The following is a 16,996-nucleotide window of genomic DNA, read 5'->3' on the forward strand; positions in this document are numbered from 1 at the left end:
CTAAAGTTGAATAGAGCACATAGTCGAGCTTGAGTTTTCATGTCTCGCATATGGCATCCGGTGAAATGAACGCGATATAAAAGAAGGAGTATTTGAAACGAACTATCACAATTGCCTCCTTTTTACGGTTTCGTCGTAAATCGCGTATAATCTGGATATTTTCCAGCTGGTCTTTTCATTCGCGACCTCGCCCTAATGCATCAATTCCCGACCCTTTAAACTTAGATAGTGTCCCATGCAGAGTACGTAATTTAACGTAACCCTAGTCGCATGCAAATGCTTAATAATCAACTAAACTTGGCAGGCTTCTCACCTTTCCAATTTTAACCCTTACGAGAGAACGCTCTTAATGTAAAGGGCTTTATTAGAAACCTGTCTCCAGGTTTGCCTAGATGAAAATAGAGTCGATTTTAGTACAAGAATAGTGTAAAATACGATATTTTAGTTGTACAGAGCGTAATAACTGCTGTTTAATGTTAATAAGACGCAATGAAAATTAAAAAATACGTGTATTATTGTAGGTAATAAAAGTTTTTCAATTATGATTAAACAATTCCTTACATAACAATTACTCGTCAAAAAAAGGACAAATATTTCACTGCTCCATGATAGACTGTTTTAAGTCTCACAGGCTGGAGAAATTTGCTAGTATTTCCAGAAAAAAACTAACAATAAAACTGACTTTGTCCTAATAATTAAAAATTTGTATCTATAATTTGTAAATATTGATTAGAAATAAGATTGTAAATACCTATATAACTAAAAATCTGTTAACATAGGCAGAAAGACCACGTGTGGTCGATAGCCTTTTTTTTTCGTATGGAAAAAATAAAGATTGTGTATACAGGGTAATTCAAATTCGACCCTCACCATTGGGATCTCGGAAACTATAAGAGATACGAGAAAGTTTAAATTGGGGCAAAGTTGCGCAATGTAAAGCTCAACCAAATGCAGTTTTAAAAATTTCGATTTTCCGAGTACTTCCGAAGATATCCGAAAAAAACTGAAAATTTGATTTTTTGTTTTTATTTATTTCTAATCTTATTTGAAGAGATATTCCACTACTAAAAGCACCTTTTCATTGCCACTTTTTCTCAGCTATTCGATGATGGATTCAAATTTGCCACACGACGTTTCGTTTTTTGGCAGCCATCATCAACTTTCTTTTTTCTTATGGGCGCTATATTGGATTTTTAGCCCACCAAATAGTACGTTTTATTCTGATTTTAGTGATGTATAATAACTTATGATTTGCTTCATAAATAACAAAATAATTCAATAAAAACTATTTTTACTTTAGTTATTGGCTTTGAGTTAATGGGCCGTTTTATAAAATGTCATTATTTGACAGTACTTGTCAAACACTATAATTCGGACGATCATTAGAGCTTTTAGAGATTTTACCTTAGTTAGCTTTGAGTTAATGAGACGTTTTATGAAGATTACTTGGTAGTACTTGTCACACGCAATTGGCCTGAACATACTTAGTCACAAAGGTGTACACGTGACTTAAACCGGTTTATTCACTCGAACAGCTTAGGCCACTCGCTACGCTTGTGGACCTAGTTGTTCTTTTCGTGAATAAAAAATGGTTTAAGTCACTTGCTGTATAAATAACTATTAAATCACTCTGAATGACATTCGTCTATTTACAGATGTAAACAAACAAACATCAATGTTACATCTACGGGGCGCGGTGCAAATTTAATAGAACTGTAATTTTAGTTTTTTTTTTTAATATAAAAAGTCGAAATTTAATAAAATACTGTATAAGGCACGTGACTTAAACCGGTTTATTCACTCGAATAAATATGAATGAATAAAAAATGGTTTGTCACTTACTGTATAAATAACTATAAACTTGCACTTAACATTATAAAAAATTGAAATTTGGCAAAAAATGAAGTTTCTAAAATGATGATCTTTCTCTTGGAAACATAAATAAGCCTTTTAAGTTAGAGATAATGCTAACAAATCTCTTGTTCTGATTAACCTAAATAGTTCAGCAATGCTTGTATAATAATAACATTTTCTGCGGGGATTTCTTTTCTAGATACATTTTTAACTATGATGCTCTAATGATCGTCCGAATTATCGTGTTTGACAAGTACTGTCAAATAATGACATTTTTTAAAACGGTCCATTAACTCAAAGCCAATAACTAAAGTAAAAATAGTTTTTATTGAATTATTTTGTTATTTATGAAGCAAATCATAAGTTATTATACATCATTAAAATCAGAATAAAACGTACTATTTGGTAGGCTAAAAATCCAATATGGCGCCCATAAGAAAAAAGAAAGTTGATGATGACTGACAGAAAACGAAACGTCGTGTGGCAAATTTGAATCCATCATCGAATAGCTAGGAAAAAGTGGCAATGAAAAGATGCTTTTAGTTTTGGGATATCTCTTCAAATAAGGTTAGAAATAAATAAAAACAAAAAATCAAATTTTCAGTTTTTTTCGGATATCTTCGGAAGTACTCGGAAAATCAAAATTTTTAAAACAGCATTTGGTTGAGCTTTATATTGCGCAACTTTGCCCCAATTTAAACTTTCTCGTATCTCTTATGGTTTCTGAGATCCCAATGAAAGTTGGTATACTTTGTGACTGACCTTGTATACTTGCGAACCTCATTTCACCCTCACGTCATGCGCTGTTATTTACTATAACAAGACGAAAATTTTGAGAAAAATAAAATCAGCAGTTTTCGAGATATTTGCAATATTCCAGACTTTTTAGACACCCTGTATATTAAAAATTTGTTGTCATTCCTCTTATGCATAAATAAAAAGTATCACTCCTTCTTTATTTAAGTAAAGTTGACAGTAAACCCAGGCAGCAAGTAAAAAAGAGTCTAAACTGAAAAGAAAGATTTTTTAACTCATAAATCTGCTATCAATTAAATTGATTGGCATTTTTTATTTCCGTTTTTTTTAACTGTTGACCGGGCTGATGGATCATAAAAATTCTTATTCGGGGTAACTTGAGGCAATAAATCTTCTAGAAACATCTTGAACGGTTGGAATCATTGTTTGTAAGCGGACGAAAAAAAGCAGTTTTGAAATATGCCGGTCCCGAAGATCGAATAATTAATCATGGACCCAAAAAAAAAAATCGAGAATTCTGCCGCAGCATTTATCTTGCTCGTTCGCATGAAAACGTTTCACTCGCCTCTTTTCCAGAAAAAAAAAATGTTTTTCTAAAGTGGCGCATAACCAAGAAAAGACAAAGAACAGAGCCCCATCTGGATATGCGGATCATAAAAACCGATTTAGTCGCTAGGGTGCAATAAACGGAGCTTTAAACCCGCAAACTGCCACGTGCATGTATATGAAGGGCGTTCCCCTAAGAAATTCATATACACAAGGTAGGATTTTGTATGTTTGAAAAGCGGTAAAAAGTTACCAAAGTGCGTTATTCGATGTGGATAGATTGATGACGTTACTTTTGGAAAAAAGGGTTTTGTGAGATCAGTAATAAGAAAACATGGGACAGACGAGACGTTCAGTTGAAGTTTAAGAACTTTTGATAACAAAAGAACAGATAATTCTTTTGTTCAAAGATGAATTATTCATAAAGCTGCAGGAACAGGCTGAATAGTTTATTTATTCATTTTGACCTTTACTGCCTTCATTTGCCATGACATTTTTACGACACACCACTATTATAGTTTATAGAGTTTTTACAGAAATTATTGACCAAAAAGTTTTTCTTTCAGAAAAGAGGGATGATGAATGACTAAAATACCAATTGTTTCTTCTTCAAAAATACCTTTTTATTATACTTAACAGAAAATACTACATTTTCAACTGTTTATAAAATACAGTAAATATGACATTTTCGGAACAGCGCACGGAAATTTTTTCCCGATCCCTCTTTCCGTGCGCTTAATAATAAACATAGATATCCATGATACTAGATATCCTATGGCAACCCGAAGAAAAAAAAGAAACGAGTAATGTGTCTATAGCAACGATTTATTTATTAATGACAAATTTTATTTTCTGTCAGTGAAAATTAAGTATTTATTTATTTATTACATTTTGCAAAAATGAATTCAGATTGTGAAGAAAATCGGGATATTCCCGAAAATATCTTACAACGAGCGGCAGAAGTGAGTGCAGATTTATTACCAGTAAAATCCAGGTTGAGATATGAACAAGAATATAACAGTTTTACCGAATGGCGGACTCAGAAACGAATCAAAATTGTGAATGACGATATTCTTTTAGTATATTTTTCTGAAAAAGCCAACACTATGAAATCCTCCACTTTATGGAGTCGATTCTCTATGTTAAAGAGTTGTTTGGCAATAAAAGAAAATACTCACCATCAATATCCAAAAACGATTGCTTTTTTGAAACGACAAGCTGTAGGATATATACCAAAGAAATCCAAGATTCTTACAGCAGAACAAGTAACCAAATTTTTATGTGAAGCTTCAGATGGAGAATATCTACTAGCAAAAGTAATTTTAGTGTTTGGCATCTTCGGTGCATGCCGCAGAGATGATTTAATACGTTTGAGTTTAGATGATGTGGAAGATAATGGGCGTTTCCTTGTCGTGTTCTTACGAGATGGAAAAACTCACAGGTCAAGAAGTTTTACCATTACCAATGAAAATTGCAAATTCGATCCCTGTACAATTTACCGTAAATACGCAGATCTCCGCTCTAAACATATGGAGAGTAGAAGATTATTTGTTGCATACCGAAACCAAAGATGTTACGCTCAACATGTTGGGTGCCATACTATCAGTGGTATTCCAAAACTTGTTGCAATACCTAAAACTAAAAAATCCCGAAGAATATACCGGACATGGGCTAAGGCGCTCTTCGGCAACCATGTTGGTGGAAAACGGCGGTGATTTGCTCACTTTGAAAAGACACGGAGGATGGCTTTCTTACAATGTAGCAGAAGGATATATAGAAAAGTCCATACAAAGAAAAATTGAAGTATCACGTAAGTTGTTTAGCCCTTGTAACTTGGAAACTACAACATCTGTAACAGTCAATCAAGAGAACCAAAGCACACACGAACACTCCGCTTCAACATCTTTAGCAGAGTCTTTAGTTCAACAAAAAGAAATGCAAAAGGGATTGAGCTTCAACAATAATACGAATTGTACAATAAATATTACTATTAATAATAACGGTTCTGTCCAAAATTAATTTTCTTAGAATTACCTACTTGTATTTTTTTTGTTAATTTGAGTTGTATGTACTTACATTTTTACTGTTTTAAAAATAAAAATAAATATTCCCGATTTTCTTAATAATTTTTTGCGATATTTTTTGTATATGTTGATTTCAGGTACCTAAGTATAATAAAAAATATCGTTCATTACTCGTCCAGAAATGGATTTTCCGTTCTTGCATGACTTCCCGTGTTCGGCTGCGCCTCACACGAGAATTTGTCACGCGCGCACGGAAAAATCCTCATTTCTGTACTGGTAATGAAATATACTATTTTATAAATTAGGATATTAAAAAAAAAAAAACAAAAACTAGCACAAAACAATTAATTTAATTACCTTTGTTCAACAACAATTGGAAAGTGTTTTCAGCTGATTATGTATTAGCCACTATGAATAGAAGAAGAATGGACAAAACACACATTTGCAATTATTCCAAGTCTAGAATGGCGTGTGGCCGATTACGTTTTCCTTCAAAGTTGCCGGGCTAATATCGATGATCGTCTAAAAGATAAGGCACCCTTAGCATGCCACTACGAGATCCAACTTTAATGTTGCGATTACGTGTAAATCTAGCTGTAGAATTGGCTCACGAATTACTCGACCATTTGATAAACTGGAGAGAATTAGAAAGGAGGAAGTAATTTAAAGTCTTTTTTTGCTTGCAGAACTAATTCGTGTCGCTACCCAGTAATTTGTTGGTGATACACGTTGCTTTGTTTTTTCGTTTTATGTCCAGAGTTGTTTCTGTTTTAAAAAGAAACTCTTTTGCATGGAACGCTCCTCTCAAAAGCTTGAATATTCGATTCGGGTTTCATTTCAGCGTTTTCTTTGTGACTGTGAAGCGACAATACAAAGCCGATTGAAATCCGATTTATTATCAAGGAAACACAAATTTTACTCATACATTTTGCGTTAGATAACTACCGTGTATTTGTTGTGTAAATATCCTATGCCAGAGACAATATCAGATTGAGTTTCCCTTCCGGAATGTTTACGTACCAATAATTACCGCTCGTCTGTTATTGAGTTCGGTTTAACATTTTGATTATAATATATAATCATTAGGATTAACCCGTTATTGTATCGATTATGTTAATTATGCTCTTTGTGATCGAAAATTTAATGCGGTTTTACCGCCCGCTTGTTCTCCATTTTAGAGGTTTAACCAAGTTTTCAAATTAAATGTTTTAGAGTTTTCAGATGAACAGGTTGGCCTAATTACTATCTTCTGAACCGTAACAGTTACAAAACAAAAAGTAGAATAATCGCGTTTGACAGGTACCATACTCAAAATACTTTCGATAAACTAAAATCAGAATTAAACACACTATTTTGATGTGTAAAAATCTATAATATGTCGCCCATAAGAAAAAAGAAAATTGATGATGACGCCATTAGAAAGAGGATAAAAAATACTACAAAATGACCCAAAACTGGCCTCTCTAGCTCTTCATGTTTCCGAGATATTGAATTTCAAAAAGTGGTAAAAAAATACCCCTTCAATTTTTTTGAAAAATTAAAAATTTTAATGTGCTTTTTTTTGTACTTATTTCACTTAATTTAAGGTCCTTTGGTACAAATATGTTTTTTGCTGTGCATTAGAACCCTCCTGGAGCAAAATAAAAAATTGCCAAAATTGCACTTTTAGCAAAAACGTCATTTTTTCAGTTTTGGAATAATTGTAACTATTTTATTTAAACTCTTATAGTTTTCACTAAAACGCCATTAGAAAGAGGATAAAAAATACTACAAAATGAGCCAAAACTGGCCTCTCTAGCTCTTCATGTTACCGAGATATTGAATTTCAAAAAGTGGTAAAAATATACCCCTAATACCCCCCCATTCTTTCAATTTTTGTGAAAAATTAAAAATTTTAAAGTGCTTTTTTTGGACTTACTTCACTTAATTTAAGGTCCGTTGGTACAAATATGTTTTTTGCTGTGCATTAGAACCCTCCTGGAGCAAAATAAAAAATTGCCAAAATTGCACTTTTAGCAAAAACGGCATTCTTTCAGTTTTGGAATAATTGTAACTTTTTTATTTGAAATCTTATAAATTTCACTAACACGCCATTAGAAAGAGGATAAAAAATACTACAAAATGAGCCAAAACTGGCCTCTCTAGCTCTTCATGTTACCGAGATATTGAATTTCAAAAAGCGATTAACGTTAAAACTTTGCTTTTGTGTTTGGAATACCTCTTCAAATGAAGATAGAAAAAAAAAAACAATTTCAGTTTTTTTTGGATATCTTTGGTACTCGGAATATCTCAATTTTGAAAACAGCATTTAGTTGAGCTTTAAATTGTCCCAATTCAAACTTTCTTAGGTCTTTTATAGTTTTTAAGATAACATGCTATAAAAATTCATTGACCTGTACTTGAAATATATCAGATTTTGTGAGCTTACAGGGCTGAAGACTAACAATTTTCTAAATTATTTACCCTTTGAATTCTTTCCTTAGAAAAAAAATATGGAAAATTTCATTTTATGTAACTCGCAACCGTCGTAATGTCTTCATTACATAAAAACGATCCTTTCTGGTTACTTACATAAATAGTTATTGTTCAAAGAAAACTTTTATATTTCATTCATTTTTTTGAAGTTTTACAAACTCACTGGTTTACTAAAATTTCCATATAGAAACTCTTTACCTTTGTAATCCATTTCGAAATTTCCCTCCGAAACTATTGAGTCGAGTATAGTTTTACAATCTCCGAGAAACTTTCTACACAACTTTCCTTTCAGGTCGAAAGTTTCCCCAGCGAGTTTTCTCTTGTTTGCTCGATATTTCTTTCATGATGCGTTGTTGCTTGCATTCTTAATATCGGCTTAATGGGTTATTTTTACAAATCAGGATTTTTTTTTATTTGTAGCATAACTTATGTGTGTACGACGATCGTCTATTTAATTATGCGTTTATGGTTGCTGGTGTGTAAATGGGAGTTTAATTGTGGAGTTCGATCGGGGCCTGCTAGGAAAACGGAGCCCCAAAGCGGCTTACAACAAAACTTACCTTGAAAATTCCCCGACGTCAAAATCATAACTTATTAATGAGTCCCTTTCAGGCACTGGTTTACTTGACCTGATTTTTCAGTACACATATACAACACCAGGCAAACTATCGATTATTTTCCAACACTGACGGCAACAATAATCATTCACTAAAGTTTCTTTTCGTGCTACCTTAACGCGGTTTAGGACCACCCACGACCACCAAAAAAAAAAAAATCCTAATCGACCACTACCGAAATAATCAAAAACTAACCTGATTTGGTGAGGATGCGGAGACGAAAGGATAGTCTAGTTAATCCTATATGGAAACAGGTTGTTCACGGTGGATAATAAATCATAATAATCTTTCGGCAAACCGAACCGGTGGTTTTTTTTGGACAGCGACGGAACGTGCGCTGAGTCAGCGACAGACTGAATTGGACTGAATACTGCCTGAGAGTTGACGCATAGGCAAACGAGATCGGGGCAGAAACACCCCTTTTTTGCGTGAAAACGGACATGCAGGGGATGGTTCAGGTAAGTTGGGACTGGAGAAGTATAGAGAAAAATACCGACCACTTGTGTATTAAAAAAAAAACTGGAAAGAAGCTCGAAAACAGGACAACGTCTAATAAATTACACTGAAAATTCAAATGAAATTTTTTTTTGTTATTTTGTATTTAGGTATGGTACTTAATTAAGTAGTAGGTTAGTATATTTTAAATACGTGCTTATGTTTGACACGTTTTTGTGTTTTTTATTCATGTTTCTTAATTTCATACAATTCGTTAGTATTATGACAAATTTTTCCAAACATTTTTATACTCAAATATTTTCTAAGATTGCTCAAGATCCATAATCAGGCAACTAAAAAAAACGTATAATCATTACGTATGAGCAAAAACGGTCGATATTTCAAAAAATTGTATAGAAGTTTATTGATTGGCATCGACCAGCTATAAGGTGAAAAATAAACATTTTTTTACTCTAAACGTCGTGCCGAGAACATGATTGACGAGCTAAGTTCGGTTATTCCTCTTTTGAACTACCAGACGATAATCTGACAGTTATCACGTGTCTGTCCTAATCGTACACAATAGAGTGTCATGTGACAATTGTCAAAGAGGAATAAACGAACGTAACTACGGATACTACTCTCTGTACCAGGAGAAGTGGCAGTGACGACATTAACTGTGATGTCATATTGAAATTCACTTCTGTCTTGGATTAGTTCTTAGATATTTCGTGGTTGTTGGTTTAAGAGTTTTTACCGGTGATTTAAGCCAACTATACTAATATCGGCAATATTGGATTTTGCTCAATCAAAGTGACCATTTTTACTAATTTAAAACTGGAAAACACTTAAGCAACTTTTTCCAACTTTTGCAAAGGTTTACACCGTTTTACGTAATTTAACCGACGATCCGGATAATTGAGAAAATTCGCGGATGTTGTGAAACAAAATTTTGCTTTGGAGCTTTTTAAATTTTCCGTTATTAAGGCCTGCCTTTATAAACAGTCCGGAATTCATTAACATGGTTAAACGACTGCCTCGGTTCTAAACTGAGTTATTTGCTACCCACACCTAAATTCTGGTATTTTGTAGACACACTGGCAACATTTTATTTATGTTTAATGGAAGCATACCTTTATAGAGTGATTTGGGTAAACTACTCTTTCCTAAACTTTTAGGGTTAGTGGCTTTTTAACTGTTGTGACACATTTTCCCCCAAATCAAAACCTCAATCCACCTTTTAGCTGTCGTTTAACGTTTCAACCAAGTGGGGATTCGGCCCTTGAGATATTTTCGTTTCTCGTAAAAGCTCTAAAAGAGCGAAGCGGACTAAAAGGGCGCTGGTATCTGATTTAATAAAGACCTTATTGAAGGGGGACAGACGTTATCGACTAATTGGCGTTGAACAAGGCTCGTGTGAATGTCAGGACGTTGCTGTAAACCTACCCTTGGATTAATACTTTCAGCCCGAAAAAAAAAATTGTTTTGGAGTTTGCGACGACCCTCCAGATGGCACCTCTTCTTTCATTATCCTCGTTTTTTGTTCGTGTAGATTTTTCCAAAGCGACAACATTTTAAATTAGACTTGCACACGATAACAGTTTGCGCCGTCTGGTTCTTTTGTTATCACAGATTGTAATAATGCCCTGAAACTGCACCGAAAATTAATACAAAAAAAAAGGTTGAGGGAAAAGGAAATTAGGTCATTTTAATGGTACGACAAATTGGCTACTTAAGCTTAAATGTAAGGTTAATTAATCTAATAACAGATTTTATGTACTACCAACACAGTTACTATACTAAAACACAATGAACTTGATTACAGAACACGGTAGGCTAATAAGTTGCTGAATTGGAGACCATTCAGGTTCATGTAGATTATATTCCCATTAAAGAATGTCTTATAATAAATATCTAATAGAATTTGGGAGAAAATAGAAATTCAATTGTTATTTGAAAGATATTTACTAAATTTCATGTGGTTTGCAGGATCGCATCGAAAAGAGGAATTAATGACAAGTTATTGGAATAGTTAAAATTGTATAGTGTAAGTATATTAAATTTATAAATAATTTTGATGAAACTGCAAATTACGATCCTATTTAGAAAAGAACCTTCTGATTTAATTAACGTAAAACTTATTGAAATATTATTTTGTCTGAGCTTAAGTCAAAATAGTTATTTACGTATCAACGGCTGAAAGAAGAGTTTCTATTCGATCAAGAGCGTGTATCTTTGGATGGAAAAGTTTAAAGGTGATTTGTTTATACTTTACCTACTGTCAATGACGACAGACTTATCTGTAACTTTACCGCCCGTTTCCTGAGAGACGGGCGGTAAAAGTGATGGATTAACTTCATTTGTCACAAGTCAGTGTTTCTGTCATGGATAGTCACCTAGTCGTAAACAAACATTACAATACCGTTTATGGGTAAAAAATACTAATAGCTACGTTTTCCAATTTATGCTGTCACTAACAAATAATAACAACTTTCGCACACGCATGCAAATCACTTAAATTGTGCTATATTTCAACATTTTCTTTAGATAGTAAAACGAAAATAAAACATATCTGATGGAATTTATTTTAGCAAACTGAAGACTTCTAATTGTAATGTCAGTTTCGACTATAGTGACAGCTGTCAATCTGACCTATAATAACAACTGTGCCAAGTTTGACAGCTATCACTTTATTCAGAATAGAAGTTTACCCATCAAACAACTTAAAAGTGTCCCATCACTTTCGCTGTAACAAGAAATTTCTTGTTGTTACAAGAAAATCAATTTTAAATGGCAAATATTGTGAAAATACGAAATTTATTTATTATGCTGCTTCTGAATAATGTCAGCTGTCAATTCCTACCATTTCCAGTTTTCAAAATACTAACTTTTATAAATTATTCTGTATTTTATACTCAAATCAAAAGCAACCCAATTTTTTGGTAATGATTTATTACTTTTTTTTTAAAAAACATTCATTAATAAAATAAATCTAAACAACAACACTGGTTTGGCTTAGGGTTTTACATTTGGTCGTTACACCATTGGCAACATCCTCGTCGCCATTGGCCACCGTGGTAATTTCGGTACTGGGAGACTTGAAAAGCGTCTCATCCCCGCTTACCGAACCCGGCGATTTGGCATCACTGCAAACTAACAAAAAGTTTGCTATCAAAATGGCTTTAGTGGATTCAATACTGACCCGAGAGGAAAGAGTTCCTCCTCAACCCTGTTTGATTCTCGATGATGCTGACCAAAACTTCCGTCGAGTTTGTAATGGCCAGCGCTGAAGCGCTTGATAAATTGACTTCGGTTTTTTTGTCTTCGTTGAACCCGTCTGACGGATGGATTTTGTTAGAAAAAGACAGTTTCCTGGATGGACTACCTCGGTCCAATTCCCTAGGTTCTGATGAGGTTTCTCGTGTAAAACCTTTTGAGGGGTAAGAAAGTTTTTAATTTTTTTTAAAAAATTCATAATAAAACAACTAACCTGGAAGGTATTTGGGCTGGAGCGGCAACGTCTCGATACTACCTCCACCAGAAGAGCGATGATGTAATGGCGTCATTATCAAAGTGGGTGGTAAAACTGCTGTAAATCCATAATAGTAACAATAATTACAGAAATATCGATGGTCCGAGTCCAGCCCTAGTTGAAAACTTTTGACCCACATGGAAATTAGTGCATTTAACTATACTGTGATTATATGGATTAGGGCTCGTGTAGGTCGTGTTTCACGCCCGTGTTTTGGGGTTAATGGGATTTTAACTGTCGTTTTGTTTTTCGAACCAAAACGAATCGATCGATTACATTTTTTGGTTTAGAAAAGGTCAAATACAGAAATTTGTTAAATGATGCTGATGCAGACATTCGTTTTTCAATTATAATTTCAAATATATTGCCTCTTTTTAATCGTGTTTGCTTTGCAGTAATCCGTAAAACCTAAAGTAATAAATTTGAGGAAAAGTGAGTTGCAAAATCTTATGTCTTTGAAGGTTATACTTTGATTTGTATGTAATATGCTTATTCTTAAAGGTGTTCTAAATGAATAGTACTGGTATTGGGATCTCGAGAACCTTAAACTTATTTCGGGTTGCCAAATTAAATGAACTCTGGAAAACCTTTTCACAATCTTTATGATTATGATACCAATTTATTCATATTTGTGATCTGTAACCTGTAACAAAACATGTGAGTGATGGCTACCAGATTAAACAAATAACAGTTGAAGGCAGACCAGAAAATTTGCCAAAATGAAACCATTTGATTCAAGCCAAAATGGTACTTCTATCAGATTAAAAGGAGATCAAGTAAACAGACTTTGAGAATCTTTTGTGCAAAAAATTACATTCTACCAATTTTCAAAATTTCTACCAACGGCTAATAAAAGCTAGACTGATAAATTACAGTCGCATATTTCTGCCCAAAGGATAAACGACGCTCCAAAAGGTCAAGCTGCAAGTTAATTAAACTCATCCCGGGGGTTATAGGAATTACATCCCTCGGGAATTCAGGTAAATTAAACGCGATATTTCATATTTATTTTACGGCATTGTAGAGCCGAGCTTCTTCTATGTGTATGTTTACTAGGATGGGGTTAAAATCGACTCAAATAATAATTTACACTCACCTTGAGGGGTTTGCAAGGTAAAAGGGCCATTTTGGGGCAACACCGCAATGCTGGGTATTGACGGATCTTCGAGGGCCAGATTGATGACCGGAATTCCGTTGGCGCTTCCTGGAAATATTCATATTTGAAGATAAACTGGTGAGGCGCCCTCTCGTTATCGAAAAAACGCACTACTGTTAACCCTTTAGAAGGACAGGTAATCAATAACAGCGGTAAAGTGGATTGCTATTTTGTTATAAGTGTGAAATGTGCCACAGATGGCGCCTACTACTTCTGATGGAGCTATTAAAAATTAAACAATTATAGAACAACAATTGTCGTTTTACAATAGCTATCTTTAAACTTAGTTCCTCAATAACTTTTAAGAAAAGTTGTAAATTTAATAGGCTTCCGCAACTTAACAAACTCAAACAACATCTTGAGACTGTTCCCAAAAGTTTTCTCTAAAATTTTTGAGTAAATTATTTCTACGGTATATTTTATACTATTTATAAGCTACAGAGTAATCTATTTTGGTCATTCCATTTTGACGAGCAAAAAAATCAGTAAGTCTTATCAATATTCAGTGTCAAAACATTGATTTTAACTGTAATTTATTGGTAATTCCAAAGAGCAACAGAAATAGAAACATATGTAATTCTTATAAAATTTGTTTTTGATAAATTTTGGAAAAACTGTTTGATTGTTTCTGTTACAGGATAGTAGGTACAATAGTAAAAGAGACTATTACTGATTATTAGGTACAGAATGTCTCATTATAAATTACTAGATGGATATTTTTCTTAATGTTAATTCTACAGTTCTTGACAATAATTTGCTAAATTAAATAATTTAAAAATATGCAGAATGTCATATTTAATAAAACGGAATTTGCATATATAATAATCAAAACTATTTCAGGTCTAAAGATCTCAAAAACTATCCATACTTCGGGTAAAAAAAATACAGGGTGTCTTATTTCATAATGGCTTTGAATACAAACTTTGCTTTTAGTACAATATACAAAAAGTTAAATCTCAACTTGATTATTGCCATGTGATCTAAAATTGATATCGCTCAATTTCTCTTACAGAAAATAGAATAAACGAGTTCTAAAACGAGTTGTAAAGAGTTGCAAGGTTAGAAATACAGAATATCTCAAATGAGTAAAAACAGCATAGCAACTAGAGATTTAATGTACTGACTGAAACCGTTTAAAACGGTTTTCTTTTTTTGTTAACATCGTTATACGACCTAATTCAAATACTTGAGTCTCCAGAGACTTCTCGGTATCTAATGACACAAAAAAAGCACTTTTTCGCTTCATGTTTCAGCATATTTTTAGTTAAATTAACAAGGTCCGAGAAAGAAAGAATGCAGCGCGGAAATTTACGAGTGACTTTATGCAAGTTGTTTTGTTCCCTCGCCGCTCTAATTAATGCACAATTTAGAGAGCAGACAGACGTCCAGGCTCCGGCAACTAAAATAAAATCATTAGGGACATCAAACAAAAACAGACAAACACTCTTTCCAATCGCTCACATTAACGCCTGATTGGCTTTTAAATTAGTTGACCCAGTTTGTACGAATTCGTCACTAACTATGTGTTTGAAATGCATTATTATTATGTGAATACAACGTGATTCTAAAAGTGGAGATACTGTTTTACCAACGAATGTGGGATTCAAAAAATATGACTCTGTTTACTTTAGAATGTTAAAAAAATCAAAAAAACTAAAATTTAATTATCTGACAAAACACTACTATGCACACACAAAATAAGGTTTAAATGAAAAGTTTTTCAGGAAACAATTTTTTGGTAAGCTTAAGCACCTTTTCAAGAATGTTAGTAACACTGATTTTTTCCAAACATTTGTTGGTGAAAAGATAATTTGGAGTCACTTTGTATTGGCTTGCTTTAACCTTAGCACAACTACACTTTTGACAATGTATGCTGATTTATTATTGTTTGGCCATTAAGAAGGGTGGCCCATGGCTGAAATTAAGAAGAAATATGAAATTATAAATTATGCAATTGATGCTATTTCTAAATTCTCTTATTTAGGAATTCTCTTGATTAAGGAATTTTGCTCTCTAGTCTAATCACTTTACTTTGCACTAAATAACAGCTTGACTCTTTACACGGTAATTTTACTACTCACTTAACACTTCAGCTGTAAGAAAACTAAAAACTACGTTGGTGCAATCTTATAGAAAAAAAATAAGTAGGTATGCAGGTATATTACCAATTTTAGTAGGTCCAAAAGCATCCTTAATCACAGCAGGATGATGATGTTTGATTGCATTAACCCTTCTATGTCCTATAGGATCGGCTTTCTTTCTTCTGGGCTGTTCGACTGGTAAAACTCGTCGTCGCTGTTTGGGCAACTTAGCCCTGGCCTGCAACCAACATTACAAACACCATCTTCCTAACATTCCTTCTTACTTACCTGAGTGTGAGAGTAAAACATGGAAAAATTGGAAACAATCACCGGCACTGGCAGGGCGATTGTTAAAACACCAGCGAGGGCGCACAAAGCGCCCACAAACATCCCCGCGTACGTTTTGGGCGCCATATCGCCGTATCCCACCGTTGTCATCGTGACAATCGCCCACCATAACCCTTCGGGGATGCTTTTGAAGCTGTTCTCTTTGTTGTCTTGCAGTTTCTCCGCGTAGTAAACCAGACTGGCGAACACCACTATGCCCAGAACCAAAAAGAACACCAGGAGACCCAGTTCTTTGGCGGAGGCTTTAAAGGTGTGTATCAGAATTTTCAATCCAGGTGAATGTCTGAAAAATTGTTTTAGTTAAATATTTTTAGAGTTAGAAGTTGTGAAGAAGTGTTTACCCAGTAGGAAAATATTCTGACTGATATATTAAAATAATGATTAAACCACGTAGTATTGTCCATTTTATATTAGAAAAATCTTTTTAAATGCTGCTCGATTTGCTTTGATTTACGACTTTTAATTTTAAAAATGGATTTTGGTTTTTGTAAATGGCAAAACAACAAACGAAACAAATCATTGCGGAAGAGTTAAACCGGAACCGTCAAGTCGAGCTTTTAATTCCAGTTGATGTGGAGAAGAAAATATTGTTTAATCCAAGAAGAGGACCGATCGATCTTCGTGGACGTCCGTCCGATTAATTCCTAAATAATTCCAGAGAAAATGTTCGAGACGCGAAATCAGCGGAGATTGATCGTAAACAGGAATTTATCGGCCTATTCAAGCATTACTTGTTTTGGACAAATTTAGGGAACAGTACAAAGTAACTAGAAAATGCAACCAACCTGTGTTCTAGTTTGCTTTAATATAAAGTTGCAAAAATCGTTTTGGGCTGATATATGATTAAAACTTAAGCCATCACAAGAAATGCCAATAGAAAAAATGGTAAAGGATCATATCATTATGGAAATATAGGTCAAGCAAAGTTCAACGACTTTGAGTGTAAGCGACTTCCGTTTAAATGAAAGAAAGAGATTAGGGTAATGATGTCACTCTTCGAAGACGACGGGCGACTATGTTATAGAGCCTCTGGCAAAATTTCATATCCCAGCTAAAATAAAATATTGCATAAAACAGCAGAAACTCATTTTCAGAATTACGTATAAAAGAAAAATAGGTTATCACAGATTAAAGAGAAAGAAAAAATATCTCACAGTCATAAACAAAATAAT

General features: G+C 33.8%; 2 protein-coding genes across 8 annotated transcripts in view; both read right to left on the reverse strand.

Annotated features, from left to right (window-relative positions):
- The window catches only part of LOC145739404 (potassium voltage-gated channel protein Shaw-like), a 91,693-nt gene extending 83,056 nt beyond the window's left edge, over nucleotides 1-8,637 (reverse strand). For all 3 annotated transcript variants that reach the window (XM_081994965.1, XM_081994855.1, XM_081994993.1), the window contains exon 1: nucleotides 8,216-8,637. The gene's annotated coding sequence lies outside the window, so the exon portion shown is untranslated. The remainder of the gene's footprint in view (nucleotides 1-8,215) is intronic.
- Nucleotides 8,638-11,630: 2,993 nt separating this feature from the next.
- Nucleotides 11,631-16,996, reverse strand: part of LOC145740502 (potassium voltage-gated channel protein Shaw-like) — a 34,889-nt gene continuing 29,523 nt past the window's right edge. For 4 of the 5 annotated variants that reach the window (XM_081996114.1, XM_081996109.1, XM_081996110.1 and 1 more), the window contains 6 exons: nucleotides 15,765-16,107; nucleotides 15,561-15,714; nucleotides 13,336-13,443; nucleotides 12,198-12,296; nucleotides 11,910-12,137; nucleotides 11,631-11,860 (listed from right to left, as the gene is read on the reverse strand). In XM_081996114.1, the coding sequence (XP_081852240.1) occupies nucleotides 11,700-11,860; nucleotides 11,910-12,137; nucleotides 12,198-12,296; nucleotides 13,336-13,443; nucleotides 15,561-15,714; nucleotides 15,765-16,107 (1,093 nt within the window). In that variant the 3' untranslated portion in view covers nucleotides 11,631-11,699. The remainder of the gene's footprint in view (nucleotides 11,861-11,909; nucleotides 12,138-12,197; nucleotides 12,297-13,335; nucleotides 13,444-15,560; nucleotides 15,715-15,764; nucleotides 16,108-16,996) is intronic. The other variant, XM_081996112.1, reaches the window with a different exon arrangement.

This window comes from Ips typographus, linkage group LG1 (genome assembly GCF_016097725.1).
Source record: "Ips typographus isolate SLU linkage group LG1, UJ_Ityp_2.0, whole genome shotgun sequence".
Lineage (NCBI taxonomy): Eukaryota > Metazoa > Arthropoda > Insecta > Coleoptera > Curculionidae > Ips > Ips typographus.